The 17265-nt window shown below is 38.5% G+C and overlaps 1 protein-coding gene across 3 annotated transcripts in view; it reads right to left on the reverse strand.

The window, feature by feature from the left end:
* Positions 1-1003: 1003 nt before the first annotated feature.
* Positions 1004-17265, reverse strand: part of PHKA2 (phosphorylase kinase regulatory subunit alpha 2) — a 109569-nt gene continuing 93307 nt past the window's right edge. For all 3 annotated transcript variants that reach the window (XM_027835312.1, XM_027835311.1, XM_027835313.1), the window contains exons 27-32: positions 16969-17087; positions 14018-14071; positions 10464-10637; positions 6370-6423; positions 4878-5078; positions 1004-4293 (exon numbers count right to left, since the gene is read on the reverse strand). In XM_027835312.1, coding sequence (XP_027691113.1) covers positions 4123-4293; positions 4878-5078; positions 6370-6423; positions 10464-10637; positions 14018-14071; positions 16969-17087 — 773 coding nt within the window. In that variant the 3' untranslated portion in view covers positions 1004-4122. The remainder of the gene's footprint in view (positions 4294-4877; positions 5079-6369; positions 6424-10463; positions 10638-14017; positions 14072-16968; positions 17088-17265) is intronic.

Below are 17265 nucleotides of genomic sequence, written 5' to 3' on the forward strand. Positions count from 1 at the left end.
TCATTTCACTGAGTCTATCCAAACTATAGCACTCTATGCTAAGCATACCTGTCTATTCATAAGATGATCTGACTTAATCATATAAGATCATGTAACTAGGAAACCTAAAGTGAAATCAGTGAAACCTAAAAGATATTCAGGGAGCATGGCACGGTTTCTGGTGGGTAGAGATTGAAAAAAATCATAGCTCTAAGAGCTGAAAGGGACCTCAGAAATCTGTTTGGTCCAAATTCCTGTATTTTATGGATGAGGAAAGTGGGACCCAGTGTAGTTAAATGATTTGTCCAAAGTTAACACAGATGGGATCTGAACCCTTGTCCTTTGACTTCACAGCCAGTGATCTTCCATTGTACCATTCTAAATCCATACTAACTATACCCCTTAGATTAACAAGATGACTTTAGGATAGTCAACTCAGGAAGATGTGCATTTTCCTCCCCCTAGTGTTCTTTTCTTTCCTTGAATTATGGATTCCTTTGATAGTTTGGTGAAGCTTATAGATGGGGGATGTGGTGGCAAATGTTTAACCAGCTCTCTAAAAAAAAAAATACGTATGCATAACACACTTCTGAGTTTAATTTGCATTTGTAGCGCTTGTTTTTTCCCCCAAGGTGCAAATACCTTATCCTGGAAATTTAACAATCAGATCATAAAGTGGGTTTAGTTCCAGCACCCCTTTGCCTATGGATCTCTTCCCAGAATAACATTTTTCAATTTATAAAATGTATAGATTACTAAGGAAATTCATCTTATTGAAATGTAATTATCAACTTATTTAAGTTTATGGATGCCAGGTTAGGAATCTGTTTTACAGTTTGGATGAAGCACATGACTGCTGAAGTCAGCAGAGACTCTCTCAGGATATCGTCCTCATGACTAGAATCAGGTTAGTGACAGGCAACAGTGCCATTTAAAAATGGTTGTTAAAAATCTTTCAAGTAGCGGCAGGTAAGTGGATAGATGGATGATGGACAGATGACAGATAGATAACATGATACAGATGAAAGGTGGATAAAGATGCATTTATTACACTTCCTATGTGCTAAGCTGGGAATATAAATACAAGTGATTGAGATAGTCCCCATCCTTAAGCTTACATTGAAATGGAGGAAGGCAACAGATACACAAAGAGGAGAGGAATGATGGGGGTAGCTTGATGTGGACATAGTCAGGAAGTGGTGTGGAGGCCTAGTTCTAGCTAAGATAGGAAAGCCCACCTATAAAAAGCAGGCTGACCCAAAGGTCACATCCGAGATTGCGGTGGGAGGGAGATGAGGATGACAGTGGGAGTGCAGACAACAAGCTGAGATATTCAATTTCATATTATAGTTTTTTAGGCATGTGCACCGTCTCTTCACTAGAAGGTCCTGGATGATGGGCACTGTATCCTTTCCCCCCCAAGGCCTAGTGTAGTGCACAGTACACAGCAAGTCCCATATCCGAATGTGAGGGTTGGGCCCACTCCACCATGGGCACCTTGGAACTGATGGTCCTTTCACTACACTACTCCTTTGTGTGTCAGGAGAAAATTTCTCTCTCAGAAATTTATGTTTTCAGTTGAAGGATGCACTTGTCAGCCTGGGAAGCCAAGGAAAAATGGGTAAAATGCTAGTTATGTCCAAGCATAATGTGATCATGAGGAAATGATGAGTGTTGGACCTGGAGGAAGACCTGAATATCCAGCTTCAGACGCTTACTAGTTGTGTAACCTTGGGCAATTCACTTCACTGGTTTGCCTCAGTTTCCTCACCTACATAACGTAATAAAAAAGACTGAGCTCCCAGGGTTGTTGTGAAGATCAAATTAGATATTTGTAAAATGCTTAGCATACTGCCTGGCACCGAGTAAGTTCTATATAAATGCTAGCTATTATTATATGACTTAGACTTTGCCTTAAACTTTCCTTGGTTTATGACAAGATGCAAATCAAACCTGACTTTTTGAAAAGAAGGGAAAAGTTTGTATCAGAATCAGCGAAAGCTCTGGAGGACCTGTGAAGCTGATCTGAACATCAGCATTGAAACTTGAAGCTTTAGTAAAAAAACAATATGGTGCTGAAAGAATGAAAAAGGCATTGAGAAAGATTTGCTTGTATAAATGGTGTCCATCAAGTAAAAATAAGCATATAAATAATAATGTGTCGATTTTTCTCTTTTGGTGAACTAAAAAAGCAATGGGTAATTAGATACTTAAGGGCCCTTTAATAGAAAGCTTTAAGCAAATTATCATTAACACACTGGATGGTAGATTTTTCATTTAAAAGTTACTTCTTCCTTATGACCATTAGGGAATTATTAATAATATTAGAGAATGTTAGAATATGAAAGGATCTTGGAAACCATCTTGTATTGCCACTTTACTTCACAAAGAAAAAAAAAAGAGGTCCTGCCAAAAGATCACAGAACTAACCGTTTGATGGTAGAACTGGGCCTCAAATCCTGCTCTTCTGACTCTGCCAGTGCTATTTTGAACACTATTTTTTGGTTCTCCCCAGGATGAACTAGCAGTGCATCCTCATAATGATGGCGACTCTCCCTGCCCCCTAGAAGCAGTAGTACTCAATAGAAGTGCAAAGGACTCTTCCTCTCCAGAAGTAGAATGTTCTCCTAAAGCTATCTTTTCTTTCCCAGATTTTAACAAAGTGGGAACTTCCTGTACAGCAAACTCCCTCCATCAATGCAGACTGATAACTGCTCTTGGAGAATTGTCTAGGAAGTACTGAGGTTAAGGGAGTCGAACTATTCATTACAGCTCTCTTTCCCGCTCTCCTCAACACTGAGTGTTTCACTAGCTGTATGAGACATAGAGAACATTAGGCTTAAAGAGGTCATTAGAGATTGTAGTGTTGTTCTACCATCATTTTATTGCTTAGTCTCCGACAATGAGTTTGAACGTTCCTATTACAAATTGCCTCTGTTCTTCTAGATTATTATCTATAACAAGATTTATCTAATAACATTAGGATGAAAGCAAATCTCTGAGAAGTTTTCAAGTCCCATGCCTGGTACTATTTATAAGGTGAGGTATTGTTTTCCCTTGGGAACACACCACTAATTTTCATCTGCATCTGATGAGTCATACCCATTACACCCCAGGCTCCCTCAAAAGGGCAAGACATCCATTGCCGTGCCAGAATGTGTTAAAATGGTTGCAAAGAGAAGGCCAGGGTATTCCATTTTTGTCTCTTGGCAGACAAGGTGGTGGAAAGCACATCCAGGTAGATAGTAGCTGCCTATGTGGTCTCTATAGTGAGTGGTCCTGTTTCCAAGAAGCTGTTTGTCCAGTCTTTTAAAATGAATTAAACCATACTCATATTCACTCCTTCTACAAAGACTTGACTTTCACCTTCCTCTTTTCCCCAGGGGTAAGAAAATGAAGCATTTTTTGAGAAAACAGAGGAAGCCTCTTGGTTGAAAGACTGCCAAGATGAGAATTACACCATCCTCCCAATCACAGGAACCAAATTTCTTAAGTTTGGCAATAGACAAATTTCACTGAATTCTGAAAATAAGACAATTGAATCAAATGGAAGTCCCTACAATAAAATAATCAGAGGCCAAGGAAGAAAAGTCAAGCCACACAAAAGTGAAGTTTTTCATAAAAAGATGTATGTACTTGTTATATTTAGGGGGAAAAAATAAAGTTCAGTGCACAGAAACACTGAGCCTGAATGTTAATTTTTTTTTCTACTTTGCCACAAGGCACGTAGATACTGCTTGGATAAAGGTCTTTTCCATCTTTAGGATGCATTTAATCCTCATGGAATCTATTTCTGTGCCTCTTCTAGAGAAGCAGCTTAGGCTAGATTCTCATTTACTTCGTATTTAAAAGAAAGACATTTCCAATTCCCTCTCACAACCAGTGAGGCCAGATATTCCAAGATCTACACCAGAAAAATGACCTTTGAAAACGACACTATAGAGTGACTCAGGGAAAAGCATAGTTCTCAATGGTACTCGTACACAAGGGTATGTATGGGACAAGGTCAGATTCCAGCATCCTTTGGGCTAATGTTTTCTGATGGACTATCATTGAAGATCTAGGGATCCAACAAAAGAAGTGTCTTTCAAGGGTGAAGCCCAGGGCAGATCTGGAACCATGTTAACTTCTGTGGGGGATGCCTCATTGCATCAGGCATCCTGTATTGGGAAGTAAGTCCTGCAAGTAAGTGGCAACTGCTTTGGTCAGGTAAGTCATAGTCCCATAGGCTCCACTTGGGGCACTATCATAGAAAAAGTGGCAAATTCCTGTTGTTGGGTCTCGTTCCAGGGTGTCCATGACTCCCAGGGATGTCTGTGGGAGAGAGGAAAGAAGGTGATGCGGTGGAAAAAGATGAATGATAAAGGCATGAGACATAAACATCTAATTTTATATTTAATTCCATAGGTTAGAAAAGGCCAGAAACTGGAAGAGAGGGATATCACACACACCTATGATATTTTCTTTTTAAGCGGGAGAAATAATTCCAATACCGCTACCAGGAAAACCAAAACTGCCTTGAGTTTAGAAGTATTCAGAAAACTCAATGAATTTTCACATACTTATCTTTAGGATTTTTGAAAAATTTTTATTTCTTTCCCTATAAACAAGTATAAAATTTCCTTCCTTTCCACTATGCTATTTTGTCTCCTAATATTCATTATTTTATTATATATATATGTAATGTATGTTACTTATATATTCATATAATTTGTTTCATAAATCACAGAAATATAATTTTCTGAGTCATATGATGAATTTCCTACCTTAGGAAAATGCATTACCTCTATCATATGAGCATGCCCTCTTTTACCAGAGGCAGGGTCTCTAACCAATTTCCAAATCCTATATCCCATCTCTGATTACATCAATTTCTTTTAGGGCATCACTCTACAAACCTGTTCCTTTAGGAAGAATTCATTGGCCATCTGCACTATCTGGTCTATGTGGATGATGCCTCCGATGCTATTCAACTCTATGTCTGAGAGGAGAGTAAGGACAAGGATAGCTTCTACCAGCAGCTGCCTGTATTCTGGCTGGGGTACACGGTTCAACACAGATTCCACATGGACAGCAAACTTGATCTCCTGAGGGGTCATCTGCCAGAGATGAAGGAGGTCAAAATAATAGGAGAGAAACAGAAAACATATCCTGTCATGTTCATGTGAACAAACCATAATGTTCTAAGATACACATTCTCAAAATCAAACAACTCAAGTTATATAGTCGAGGAAATAATACATTGGTTTGCTGCTGTGGTTCGCTGAGGTGACCTGCTTAGAACAATTAGAAAAGACACACTTTTAAATTCAGTGGAATCTCACAGAGAAAAGCCATCTGTCCTGGATGGTTTAAACATTCATCAGTCCAAGGATAGTGGGACAAAATACAGGATTTAAACCCCTTCCAGAACTTTTCTGATTCTATGAACAAATGGCAAAGCCAGAAAGAGAATTGATTACATTTTCCCCTCATGTATATTTGGAGTCATGATACCTAACTTTTTTTGTTTGTTTGTTTTTGGGTTTGTTTGGGGTTTTTTTGGGCTAGGCAATGGGGTTAAGTGACTTGCCCAGGGTCACACAGCTAGTATGAAGTGTCTGAGGCCACATTTGAACTCAGGTCCTCCTGATTCCAGGGCTGGTGCTCTATCCACTGTGCCACCTAGCTGTCCTGATACCTAACTTTTAAGATATATTCTCCAGGCAGTGGAATGACTTGTGCTTTTCCAGTTCTGTTAGCCTTACTTCCACAGCATGTCCGAGCTCTTAACTGGACTAAAATTAATGAGAGGATGTTAAAGGAAAGCGATAGTGACTTAAGTCTGCTAAATACCAATGTGCAGATTGGAAGGTAGAACAAGAGAGTGTGTATCTCTACTCAACCTAAAGTTTAGAGTTTATGTAAAACAATCCAAGGAACAACACTATATGTTTGAAAACTGAAAGAAAGAGCAGTTCTGGCTGCAGTAATACAAAGCCAACATAGATGACGGTAGTCAGCTGAGAAGGAAGGGTCAAGAGAGACTCTGAGGTTCTGCCTAGTGAACCACAAGAGAAATAAGTGGAACACTAAGGATACAATTCTGTCTTTCCTTCAACATTAATTTTTATGGGAATATGTGTTTATGGAGTAAAATCCTCTATGTACTGTTAGAGATGTTTATATTTCTTGAGTTGAGGATATGGTGGGTTAGGGAGAATAAAGGGAGCCAGGAATGGTTAGAGGAAGGTAAGGATGATAAACACAAAAGGAAGACTGCAAAATTAGTGGGTCAATATTCTATTTGCAAGGCTGTTTGAAAAAAACAGAGTGAAAGGAGGTACTAACCACAGAAAAACAAAGCACTTATAAAATAGTGGAGGAATACTACCATTTTCATGACTCTACCTCTCTTGTTGTTGAAGATGGAAGAACATAACCATCGATAGACAGACCATGGCACTAAAAAAGAAAAAACAAACCAATAACTAATTTTGGTATGAAGTACAGAAGGTGTTAAATATGTACACACATACACACAGAGCTATATACTCACCTTTGTACTACCTATAAAACCTGTAAGATGTGTGAAACATGGCAGGGTATTTTTAAAGGACGAGTGTTCTCACTACCCACAGCTGTCATCTTGATGGAACAGTTCTCAGTGGACCCACAGGCATCTTTCAATTCTCACAAAAACAAATGTCCCCCAGGGAGCAGGTGATTGTTCCTTTATGGAAGCTCACAATCCAACTTAGCAACAGATGACTGACAGGACTTAGTGGCTCCCCTTGGTGCCATACAAAGGGACATTTTCATCAGTCTGGTCAGTAAGGTGATGGTTCTGTGCATTTGTAATCATCTATTTTTGAGACTTCTAAAATGAGCACCAATCTCACAAAGAACTCGTATGTGCACAGATGCTGTGTATATAAATATCAAGCCCTGAATTAACAAAAAGCTGCTTCTTAAGGACAGAAAGAACCTTTTATCAAGCCAGTGAAAATCCAGATGGAATCCACATTATTTAGCACAACCAGATTTCTCTGAGAGTACAGTGGTCCTACTCTTTCTTATGCCTCAATCCTAAATTCCTGAAACCAGGTACACTGGCCTTCACACTCAGCTGGGGCCTGGGACTACAAGAACACACTTTGCTGATAGTACTTCCACCACTCTGAGTCCTCCAGAACACACAACAGAAAGGGTGAGGAACCTTCTGAATGGGGTCTCTACTCTCCTACATGGGTGTTAGGAGTCTAATTTTGGAGAGTGGGCAGATATCTTATATTTCCCTATAAAATATATTTCCTGTGGGCTGTGGAAATCCTTTTATAAATAAAAGCATTTTATAAAAAGCATTGTATTGCTTGTTTTTCTTTTATTTCTATTGTGAAATGGAAAAAAAATCGGGGGAAAAATATCTGTCATACAGTTAGTTCCTGATAGCTTTCAGAGATTTTACACAAGGCTTTAAGCTAAAGGGAACATATTTGTTCCTTGAAGCAAAAACAAAAATAAGTTTTCACGTCAACCCGAAGAAGAATGAGAAGGGCCACGGAGAGATATCTTTCTATTTCCTTCCTTTCTGTGTTCTCTAGACAAACATGAGAAGCTGTTCTCTTCCAAGCCCACAGCAAAGTTAAAGGAGATGCTGCAATAGCTTGGGTGCTCAGATTTAAAGGGGAAGCAACATCAGAAACTGGCTCAAAATGATAAAGAACTTCCTAACAGTTAGTTGTCCCTTTCATCTCCCACACCACTTAGAAGTCAGAGACTCTTTTTGTCCTTCTAATATGCTTTCTTTATCTTCTGTGTCCAGAATGAATGATTAAAAATCATTATAGGGGGCAGCTAGGTGGCGCCGGTCTTGGAGTCAGGAGAACCTGAGCTCAAATCTGGCCTCAGACACATAACACTTACATTGTGTGACCCCAGCTGGGCAAGTCACTTAACCCCGCCTGCCCATCAAAAAGAAAAAAAAAGAAAAGAAAAAATCATTCAATAAAACTTATATCTAAAGGTGGGACAGTAAACTATTAAGCTTATAGGTATATTAGGTCTTTGGGGACACCCAGGATAAGGCATCTTCATCATAATAGTTTACATTTATAAAGTGCTTAAAGTTTCACCTAGTACTTTACATGCATGCCATTTGGTCCCAAATCTTATGAAAGAGGTATTACAGATATATCATTATCCCTATTTTAAAAATAAGAAGACTGAGGCCCAGAGAGGTTGAAATTCTGAGGACATAAACAAAAACAGTTCTAAAGATGAAAAAAGAGGAAAGCTGCCAAAAGAGACTGTTAAGTCAGATTATAAAAGACAAGTATATAAGATAGAAGTAAAGAGCAGACAATAGAGAATGAATATAAAATATCAGGAAAGGACTAGAAGCTGAGACTAAAGCTCAGAATTAGCCTAGGCTGGCAATGAATGCTAAAGACAATGAGAGGTTCTACTTTGTTTTGTGAAAGCTATACTGAGAGAAAAAGGATCAGGGAAAGGAGAAGATGAATTCTCAGGGTTTTAATAAGAATAGCTAACAGTGCTTTAAAGTTCACAAAGCTCTGTACATATGCTGATCTCATTTGAGGGTAGATAGGATTGCAATGGACAATGGGAAAAGAACAAAACTACTTAACTTATTTTGCTGATGTTTACTCTACTAAGGACAAAACAAAAATTGTTCAGAGGAAGTGAAAACACAAGAAAAGTTAAGGAGATGCTAAAAGATCCCTAGCCTTCCTTTAATGTGCTCGAGACATCTGGCCCAGATAAACATCAAAGGGCACCCAAAGAACTGGCAGATGTGCTTGCTGAGCTCTCAGTTATCCGTCATAAAGAATGTGAAAGGTGACGTAGACTGGGAGGAGGACAAATGTTAGCTTGATTAAAAAAAAGAAAAGAAAAGGCAGAGATTGAACAAACCAGTGAGTGTTTACAAACAAAGCCAGATGAGCTTACATTTCATCAAGGTAGACATGTACATATAAAATACATACACACATACATATATACACACATACCTACATATATCTATGTACCACACAAATATAAAGTTAATACATACACTTATACATGTTTTCATTCCTGATAGGATATAAGCTCCTTTAGAGCAGGCATTGTGTTTCATTCTTTATATTTGCAGCTCCACCAAAACAGTAAGCACTTAATAAATGTTTGCTAATTTCTTGATTAATATAGGCATGCTTATCAAATTTGCAAAGGATACAAAGCTGGGAACAGTTACTATGGATAGCAAGTAGAATGCAAAAAGATCTCAGCAGATTAGAATGTGGGCTCTATCTAATAAGAAAATTTAATGTAAAGCATGAAATCTTAAAGTTGGGTTAAAAAAATCAAATGAACAAGTACAAGATGTGGAAGGCACAGTTAAAACACATGCTGATCTGTTGATATGAGAGTTTCAGTGGCGTGCAACATTTTCATCTTTGCAACATCTCTTGCAACATCTTCTCAACTCTGACACTGCCACCACTCTAGTGCAGGCCTTCTTCACCTCACACCTCAATTACTGCCACAGCCTCAAATCTCTCACCACTCCAATCCATCCTACATTCAGCCACTAAAATGATTTCCCTAAGGTGCAGATTCGATCATGTCACCCCACTACTTGATAATCTCCAGTGGCTTCCTGTTGCTTCTAGGAGCAAATATAAAATGTCTTTAAAATGACTACCTTTCCAGTCTTCTTACACCTTAATCCCCTCTCCATATACTCTTTGATCCAGTGACATTGGCCTCCTGGCTATTCCACAAACAAGATGTTCCATGTCTCAGTTCCAGGCATTTTCTCTGGCTGTCCCCCTTGGCTGGAATGCTCTCCTTCTTCATCTTCAACTGCTGGCTTCCCTGGTTCCCTCTATTTTCAACAAGAAGGCTTTCCCAACCCCACTTTATTCTAGTGCCTTTTTGCTTTTAATTATTTCTTCTTTATCTCATATGTAGCTTGTTTATACATATTTGTTTGCTTATTGCCTCTCCTATCAGATTGTGAGCTCCTGTTTTTTGCCTTTTTCTATCCCTCAAACTTCAGCATAGTGCCTGGGTGCTGTTTAATAAATGTTTACTGACTAAGCACAAAGTCACTGAGTCCACATGCAACACAGCAGTTGCAGAGCAGCCTCACTAGTTTGTGGGATCTTCAAGCACTTGGAGGTGAAATAGACAGGATACTGAGTCAAGGACAGGTAGAGGTTGATGGCCTTTAAGGTCCCTTCCAGTTCTGTGACTCTGATTTGTCCCTGGTCACAGAAGCTGGTATTTTTTCAGTCATGATATTGTCCCAATTCCAAGGTCAGCACTCTTTTCATGGCAACATGCTGTCTCTGAGAAGGGAGTTACCACATGAAGGGACCATGTGTGCACACTGGGAGCTTCTTGCTCAGGACTCCCCTCACACCACAATCTCAGTGGAGTGCAACCTGGTACGCACCTTATGCAGACCAACTTATTCTTTCTTTATCTCTGCTCACCTTCTGAAGAATCTTCCACACTTTCTGGTAGAACCCCACTGGAACTCTGTTAATGGCACCATCTAGCCTTCTCCTACGCAGCCACTGACCCTGCCGCTCTCCCCAGCTGAGATGATGACCACCGGAATCAGAAGATGACACTGTGCCCGTGGGAGAAGAAGGAGTACTGCACCTCTGCAGAAAAGAAGATAAGCAGTCTTCAGACATTCCAGGAATCCTGGCACATTGACAAATTAAGCCAATTCCTGTATTAAAAACTGTAGCATTTAGCAGTTATCATAATACCATCTCATTTTAGTGTGCTTTCTAGGATGAGTACCTGATGAAGGTCATTCTGTTTGGATTTTTTTTTTCCATCTTAAGGGCTGTTTCTGTTAATAATTCAAAGACAGTAGAAGGCAGATTTCCCCTAAAACCTAAAGTATTCCTAATACTTTTCTGACCATGCCATTTCTACTCAAAAACTTTCAGAACCTCTTTAATGGCACCCAAATAAATTATTTTTTGGCTTGCATTCATGGTCATCCACAACCTGGCTCCGACTTACCTTTTTAATCCTTCACATGCACTCTATATTTTATAAAAATGAAATATTTTTTTCCCTTTTCTTATCTAGCCTCTTCTTATCTATGTCTTTGTTCAAACCTTGCTCCCGTTCCTCGAATGGGCTTCCCTTAATCCAGACCCTTTTTATCAACTCAGATTCCACCTCCCCACCTAGCATTCCCTGATCTCTTCCCTTCGAAAAGGAAAGTGATTTCTTTTTCTAATTTCTCACAGCACCGCTCTTAGATCTCTCCCTTGTGTAACAGTTATTTGTGCACATACCTTTCTCCTTATTAGTTCCTGGACAGGAGAATCTTTGTATCTCTAGTACATAGAACCATGTCTTATTCACATCACGTACTTAATAAATATTTCTTGAATTGCATTCTCCAGTTGTACTCTGGGTATGTTAGGAAGCAGCATTTAATTCTAGTGAATCAGGTATTGTTTAATAAGCTACTCTAACAGGTAATAACACCATGATATAACATGCTACTGCATTTGAGCCACATGACAACCTTCTGAGGTAGACACTATACATTTACATTTTAGGCTCAGAGTGGGTGAGAGGCAGTTAATAAGACTCAGAGGCAGGATCTTAACCAAGATCTTCCTGACTCCAGGTTTAATAGTTCAGCCATTATACCATGTAACCTTCTACTGATACAAATGAATTGCTGTAGTGTCCAAATGGCTCCAAACTTAGAAGGAATAAATTACTTCAGATCAAGACTACTTCTAAGAGAATCATGATGGTTGCAAGAATGAAGTCTGTAGACCATATGACTGCCTGAAAAGACTCCTTTTATGTGATTTTAAGCCTATACAACCTATGTAACCTTCTACTGATACAAATGAATTGCTGTAGTGTCCAAATGGCTCCAGACTTAGAAGGAATAAATTACTTCAGATCAAGACTACTTCTAAGACAATCATGATGGTTGCAAGAATGAAGTCTGTAGACCATATGACTGCCTGAAAAGACTCCTTTTATGTGATTTTAAGCCTATACAACCTTTTATTTTCAGGGTTCTGGAATAAATCTATTAACCAAAGAATTGAGAATAACATGGGATATTTACTTACTTGAAGCAAAAATAAGAAATTTCGCCAGTTCTACAAAATCAATTACTAGACTGAAAGGTCACTTATTTACCCCCTAAAGGCTGGTCCCACAAAGAGTTTAACAGGTTATAAAAGTGGAAATGATACATCTAAGAATGAAGGATGAAAGATCAGAATCCATATTAGTATCACTGACCACACAGAGTCTATGTTAAAGAACACAGGAAACCTTCAGGCCCTTTTAAAATCTTTCTTTCTAGTCTCATAGCCACCCCAATACATCCTTCCTCCCTTTTTCTGTCCTCTTCACCAGAAGGTGTTTATCCTCATGCTTTATCTTTATTCCATTTAATTCCTCCCTCTCCACCAGGAACACATGTTCCTGTAATGCAGAGGGGGAGAAGAGCTCTTTCTTTCTCCTAAAAGGACACATTTCTTTCAGAGAGAATAATTTTTCTATGATTAGTGGTTTGGCTATTGTAACTTCCTGTCCCCATATTAACAAACACTGCTTTAAAATTAACATAGAAAAATCTCTTAGTAAGCGTTCAAGGGAAGCATTCCATCCTATTTTCCAGTAGATTATAAACTCCTTGAAGGTAGGGACTATTTTAATTTTTGTCTTTGTATCTCCAGCATCTAGCCCCAACCCTGACACTGAGGAGGTGCTTAATTAATGCTTGTTGAATTGACCGGACCTCCAAGGACTACTCAATTTAGAGAACTAGGAAATAAATTGAGCATTGGCCATACCTCTGAACTTATGTGGGTAGTTTGGAGAGGGAGAAGAGAGAAAATGAAGATTTCCCTAGAAGAAGCTCATACATGGTTCCTCTTCAGAGGATTACATATAAATCTCTGAATTCCAAATTAAAGAAGGACACTTATTCATGCTTACAGATTTTCACAGCTATTCTGATTTTAGTTCTAAAGCACATTTGTTTTATAATTTTCTAATATACTTTAACTCTTAGATATGTTACCAGAAGTTAAGGCAGAATTCTCCCCACATGTCTGCTTTTACTTCATGGGGTCTTATTTTTAAATAGTAGTTAGGCTAGGTTGTTTAAAGACCCTTTAAATGAGGCAACAATCAAGCACAAGTAAAAGCAATTACTGTTATGCTCATCAATGCCTCAGCTGATGTTCTATATATGATCCAGAAATGCAAAGCAACTATACCCTTGCCAAAAGCACTATTTCTTCTTCCTTTTCCTAATCTCAGACCCCATGTCAAAGTAAGAGAATGAGATTAAATTTCTAATCGCAGACTGGCAGAAATAATCTAAGTCTACACCACAGCATAACACTCCAAAATTAATCCCATTTCAATTCAACCAAAATCTAACTGGACAAAGGGCTTGCCTCAGAGTTAAATTGTGTGACCATGGGGAAATCAATTAAACTTGCTAACTTGCTTTGGTGGAGGAAATTTCTAATGCTGGGAATTCTATACACTTGTGAAATCAAAGGTCTGGATCAAATGTCTACTATGTACTAATCACTAGGGATACAAAGACAAAACAAAAACAGGCCCCGCCTTCAAGAAGATTATATTCTGTTCAGGCACAGAGATAATAGGGATAAGGTGGGGAGAGAAGATGTCCAATGAGGAATAGCCTTTCATGTCAGGAAATGCTAGAAGTTAAGGGTTTTTTTTTTTCTTTTTTAAAAACTGAAAACAAGTTTCCATTCTAGAACTTTTAAAGATTTCATGTCTGCCTCCGCAAAGTCACAGGCTGTATGTGGGATTCTGTCAGCTACCACACTAGCTACCTGTCACAGTACTTCTCCAAAGCCCCTAATAGTCTTTCTCAAGTATCAGAAAGTTTAGGATAAGGTGGGAAGTGGGAGTAGAGGAAAGGTTACAAGAGGTTTCCAAGACTACAAATTAGAAGGTGACAAAAGAACATAATGCAATATACTCAAAATGGATGGTTTACCATGGACTTGGAAGAGTGAATGCTGCTGGACATGGAATGGCCCACAGAAAATAACTACAAAACAAAAAATAAATACCTTAACAACATACAATAACTCAATAAGAAACTGCAGAAAGGAGTTAAATGGAACCAAAAAAAAGTAGCAGAAGATATGGAATTATAAAAGTCTACCCTCACTAAAACAGAAAAAAAACTCATTTCTCCATAGGCCCACCCTTTCCAAAGCTAAAGGCTGGGTAATATTTATATTAAAATGGTGGTGCAGTGGATAGAGCACCGGCCCTGGATTCAGAAGGACCTGAATTCAAGTCTGGCCTCAGACACGTAACACTAGCTGTGTGACCCTGGCAAGCCACTTAGCCCCATTGCCTAGCCCGCCCCCCCCATATATATATATATTTTTAGTGAGGCAATCGGGGTTAAGTGACTTGCCCAAGGTCACACAGCTAGTACATGTCAAGGGTTTGATCTGAGGCCGGATTTGAACTCAGGTCCTCCTGACTTCAGGGCCGGTGCTCTATCCACTGCGCCACCTAGCTGCCCCCAATATATATTTTGATATTAAAACTTATTTTAAGCACCACTACATTCCTATCATGGAGATGACGAAATTAACAAGCAATTTGTTTCCTGGGTGATATCCTCGCCAACATCTATAACATATGTTAGAATTGTGAAAATTTTACTCGGATTTGCAAAATAACCATTGCCACATCAGTCAAATTGTCTCTTGTCAAACAAACATGTCTATACTGCTTGAAAAACCAGGAGCACGTTCTTATTTACATTATCTTTCCCAGTTAAAAATACTGTGAGGAATGTTCTTGATAAACTGGATAGAAATTAGGGCTGGAACTATTATTTAAAATCACGGAACATTTGAACTGGTTAGTTTATAAGATCTGTTAAATGTCTCTTGTAAAATGTCTGTGTTTGAATGACCAAATATAGAGTTTTTCAATTGGTGAGGAAAAGTTAATTTAATCTCACTACCAGTTAAGCAAAAAAGGCATCTGAGGGCAGAAGGGGACTGATTTCTACCTTTATCTGAACATGGAGGACACAGACTTGGTGCCATCAAGTGGTTAGTCAAAGAAAAGCTAAAGAAAAATCTTTTTTCTGAGTTATTTTTATTTGAACAGCATCAGTGTGAACTGGAAGCTGGGGACTGACACCTGTGTTTTGCTCTGGGCTCACAAGCAAAGTCTGTGTTTACAAAACCACAAAGATTTGACTATACCTGCAAAGAAATATAAATATTAAAACACTAGGAGACTGACTAGATGTCATGCTTCCTGGTAGGGTGCTGGGCACACAGGATCTCTTTTTTTACTTTGTGTGGGGCATTTCTAGTAACTGAACTCAGCAGTGCAGGAGAAATCCAAATGCTATCTCTCTTCCTACAATATAAACTGGAATTTATACAGTACATTTTTTAAAGTGTTTCATATTATTTGATCCTCACAACAAAGCCCAGAGTTAAGACAAGGTAGAGATGAGTTCAGTTACGCAGAGGAGGAAACAAGGTTCAGTGACTGTGTTAGAGCCTGACCCCAACATCTTTTGCCCCGTCTTCTTGTGGTCTTTCCGCTGCTCCATGTTGCTGTATTCTCAGTGTTACAAGAAAGAATGGAAGGTCACGCTTCACCTCTCGCTTTATACTGATTTTCTTCCAACTACTTAATCTAGTTCTGTATCTATGTGGTATCAGTCTTTAAGAGCTGGTTTGTTTTTTTTTTTTTTGAAGTGTAGAACATAACTTTGTTATGAGGACAGACTGAGAAATGGTGAGTAACTGCACAATGTTGACCCAAGGGCAAAGACTATCTCATGTTCTTTTGTATCTCCCACCATAAAAAACTACTATATATCTCTAACTTTTGTAGAATAGAAGCTCCTGTGAGGGAAGGGAATGTATTTCTTTTTGTTTATATTTGTATCTCTTATGCTTAGCACCATGCCCAGCAGAATAAGCAGTGCTTAATAAATGTTTGTTTATTTCCTTCCTTCCAAGAGACAGAATTTGATAGGCAGAACTGTTCTAGGTACATTAAAATTTGTTAATATAAATAGCTTCTCTTTCTTTCAGATTTGAACCAGAAAAGAAGAAAACCATGCACGACAGATCCAAAGCCAGTCGTGTTTCTTTCACCTGCTCATCCACACTAAACCTCCTAGTCATCTGTAATTAGAATAAATAGGCAGTAAACATAAACCAGTTTTCAAATAAAGTATTCTTAAGTACCCACTTCTATAGCAGTGATCTTCTAAACAGTAGGAGAGTCACAACCCAACCCAAACATTGGTTTAAAAAAAGCATTATTTTGCATTGGCAGGGAGGTTTTAGATAATAAAAGCTTTAAGTATGAACCATCAGCCTGTTTACTAATGAAAAGTTATACACTAGTTTCCTTTTATACTTCTGCCCAAAATGAAAAAAAGTGTTCACTGGGAGAATTTTATGTTACATAGGAGTGGGATGACAAATTAAAGAGAAACACAAGCAAGACATAAACATCTCTGTAGGTGTGTGGGAAAAAAAAAACCAAGGTTATGTTTGAATCATTATGCTTTTTTTAGTTAACTATAAACCTGCTTGTTCAAGACAAGTAAAATGTATTTTACTGTTAGCTCTGTTTTAAGATCGCTAGAGTTTAAATGAAATATTTCCTACAAATGTAGAAAATCACCAATAAGTGTTTACTAACAATTTAAAAAGCAACAAAAAACAAAGCTTTTTGCAGGGGGAGGAGGGTAGAGAGGGGAGAGCCTTACATAGGGAAACCATGCCCTCCTTGCTACATCTGAAATCTACCTTACATATCCATAAAGAAAAGGATCTGAAGCCATGAAAACTAAAGAACATTGGATTTCAATCACTTTGAGGGAAAAGGGAAAAAAAAAAGGACCAACTTTCCCTCTTCCTGAACCACTGCACAAGATTCCCTTACCTGTTTCATTTCACTTCTTAATCTATTAATACCACTCCTTTCTGTTTTGGTGACTCCAGTATGGCCCACCTCATGAATAGAGATAGCTGGGCTAGATGTAGAGGAGTGAATAGGCCGCACTAAAGAGGGGGAAAAGAACAATATGTTAAAGTGCTAGCAAACTAAGCTATACCTAGATTAGGATAGTGTTCATCCCTCTCTTCTGTACCAGAACCTTACTTACAGGTCCTAGGAAACAAAGCAATCCCCTTATTCCTTCTATTCTCAAAGACATTCTATTTGTAATTGAAGCTATTC

The sequence above is a fragment of the Vombatus ursinus genome, unplaced genomic scaffold, assembly GCF_900497805.2.
Source record: "Vombatus ursinus unplaced genomic scaffold, bare-nosed wombat genome assembly UNPS02014814.1, whole genome shotgun sequence".
Taxonomy (NCBI): Eukaryota; Metazoa; Chordata; class Mammalia; order Diprotodontia; family Vombatidae; genus Vombatus; species Vombatus ursinus.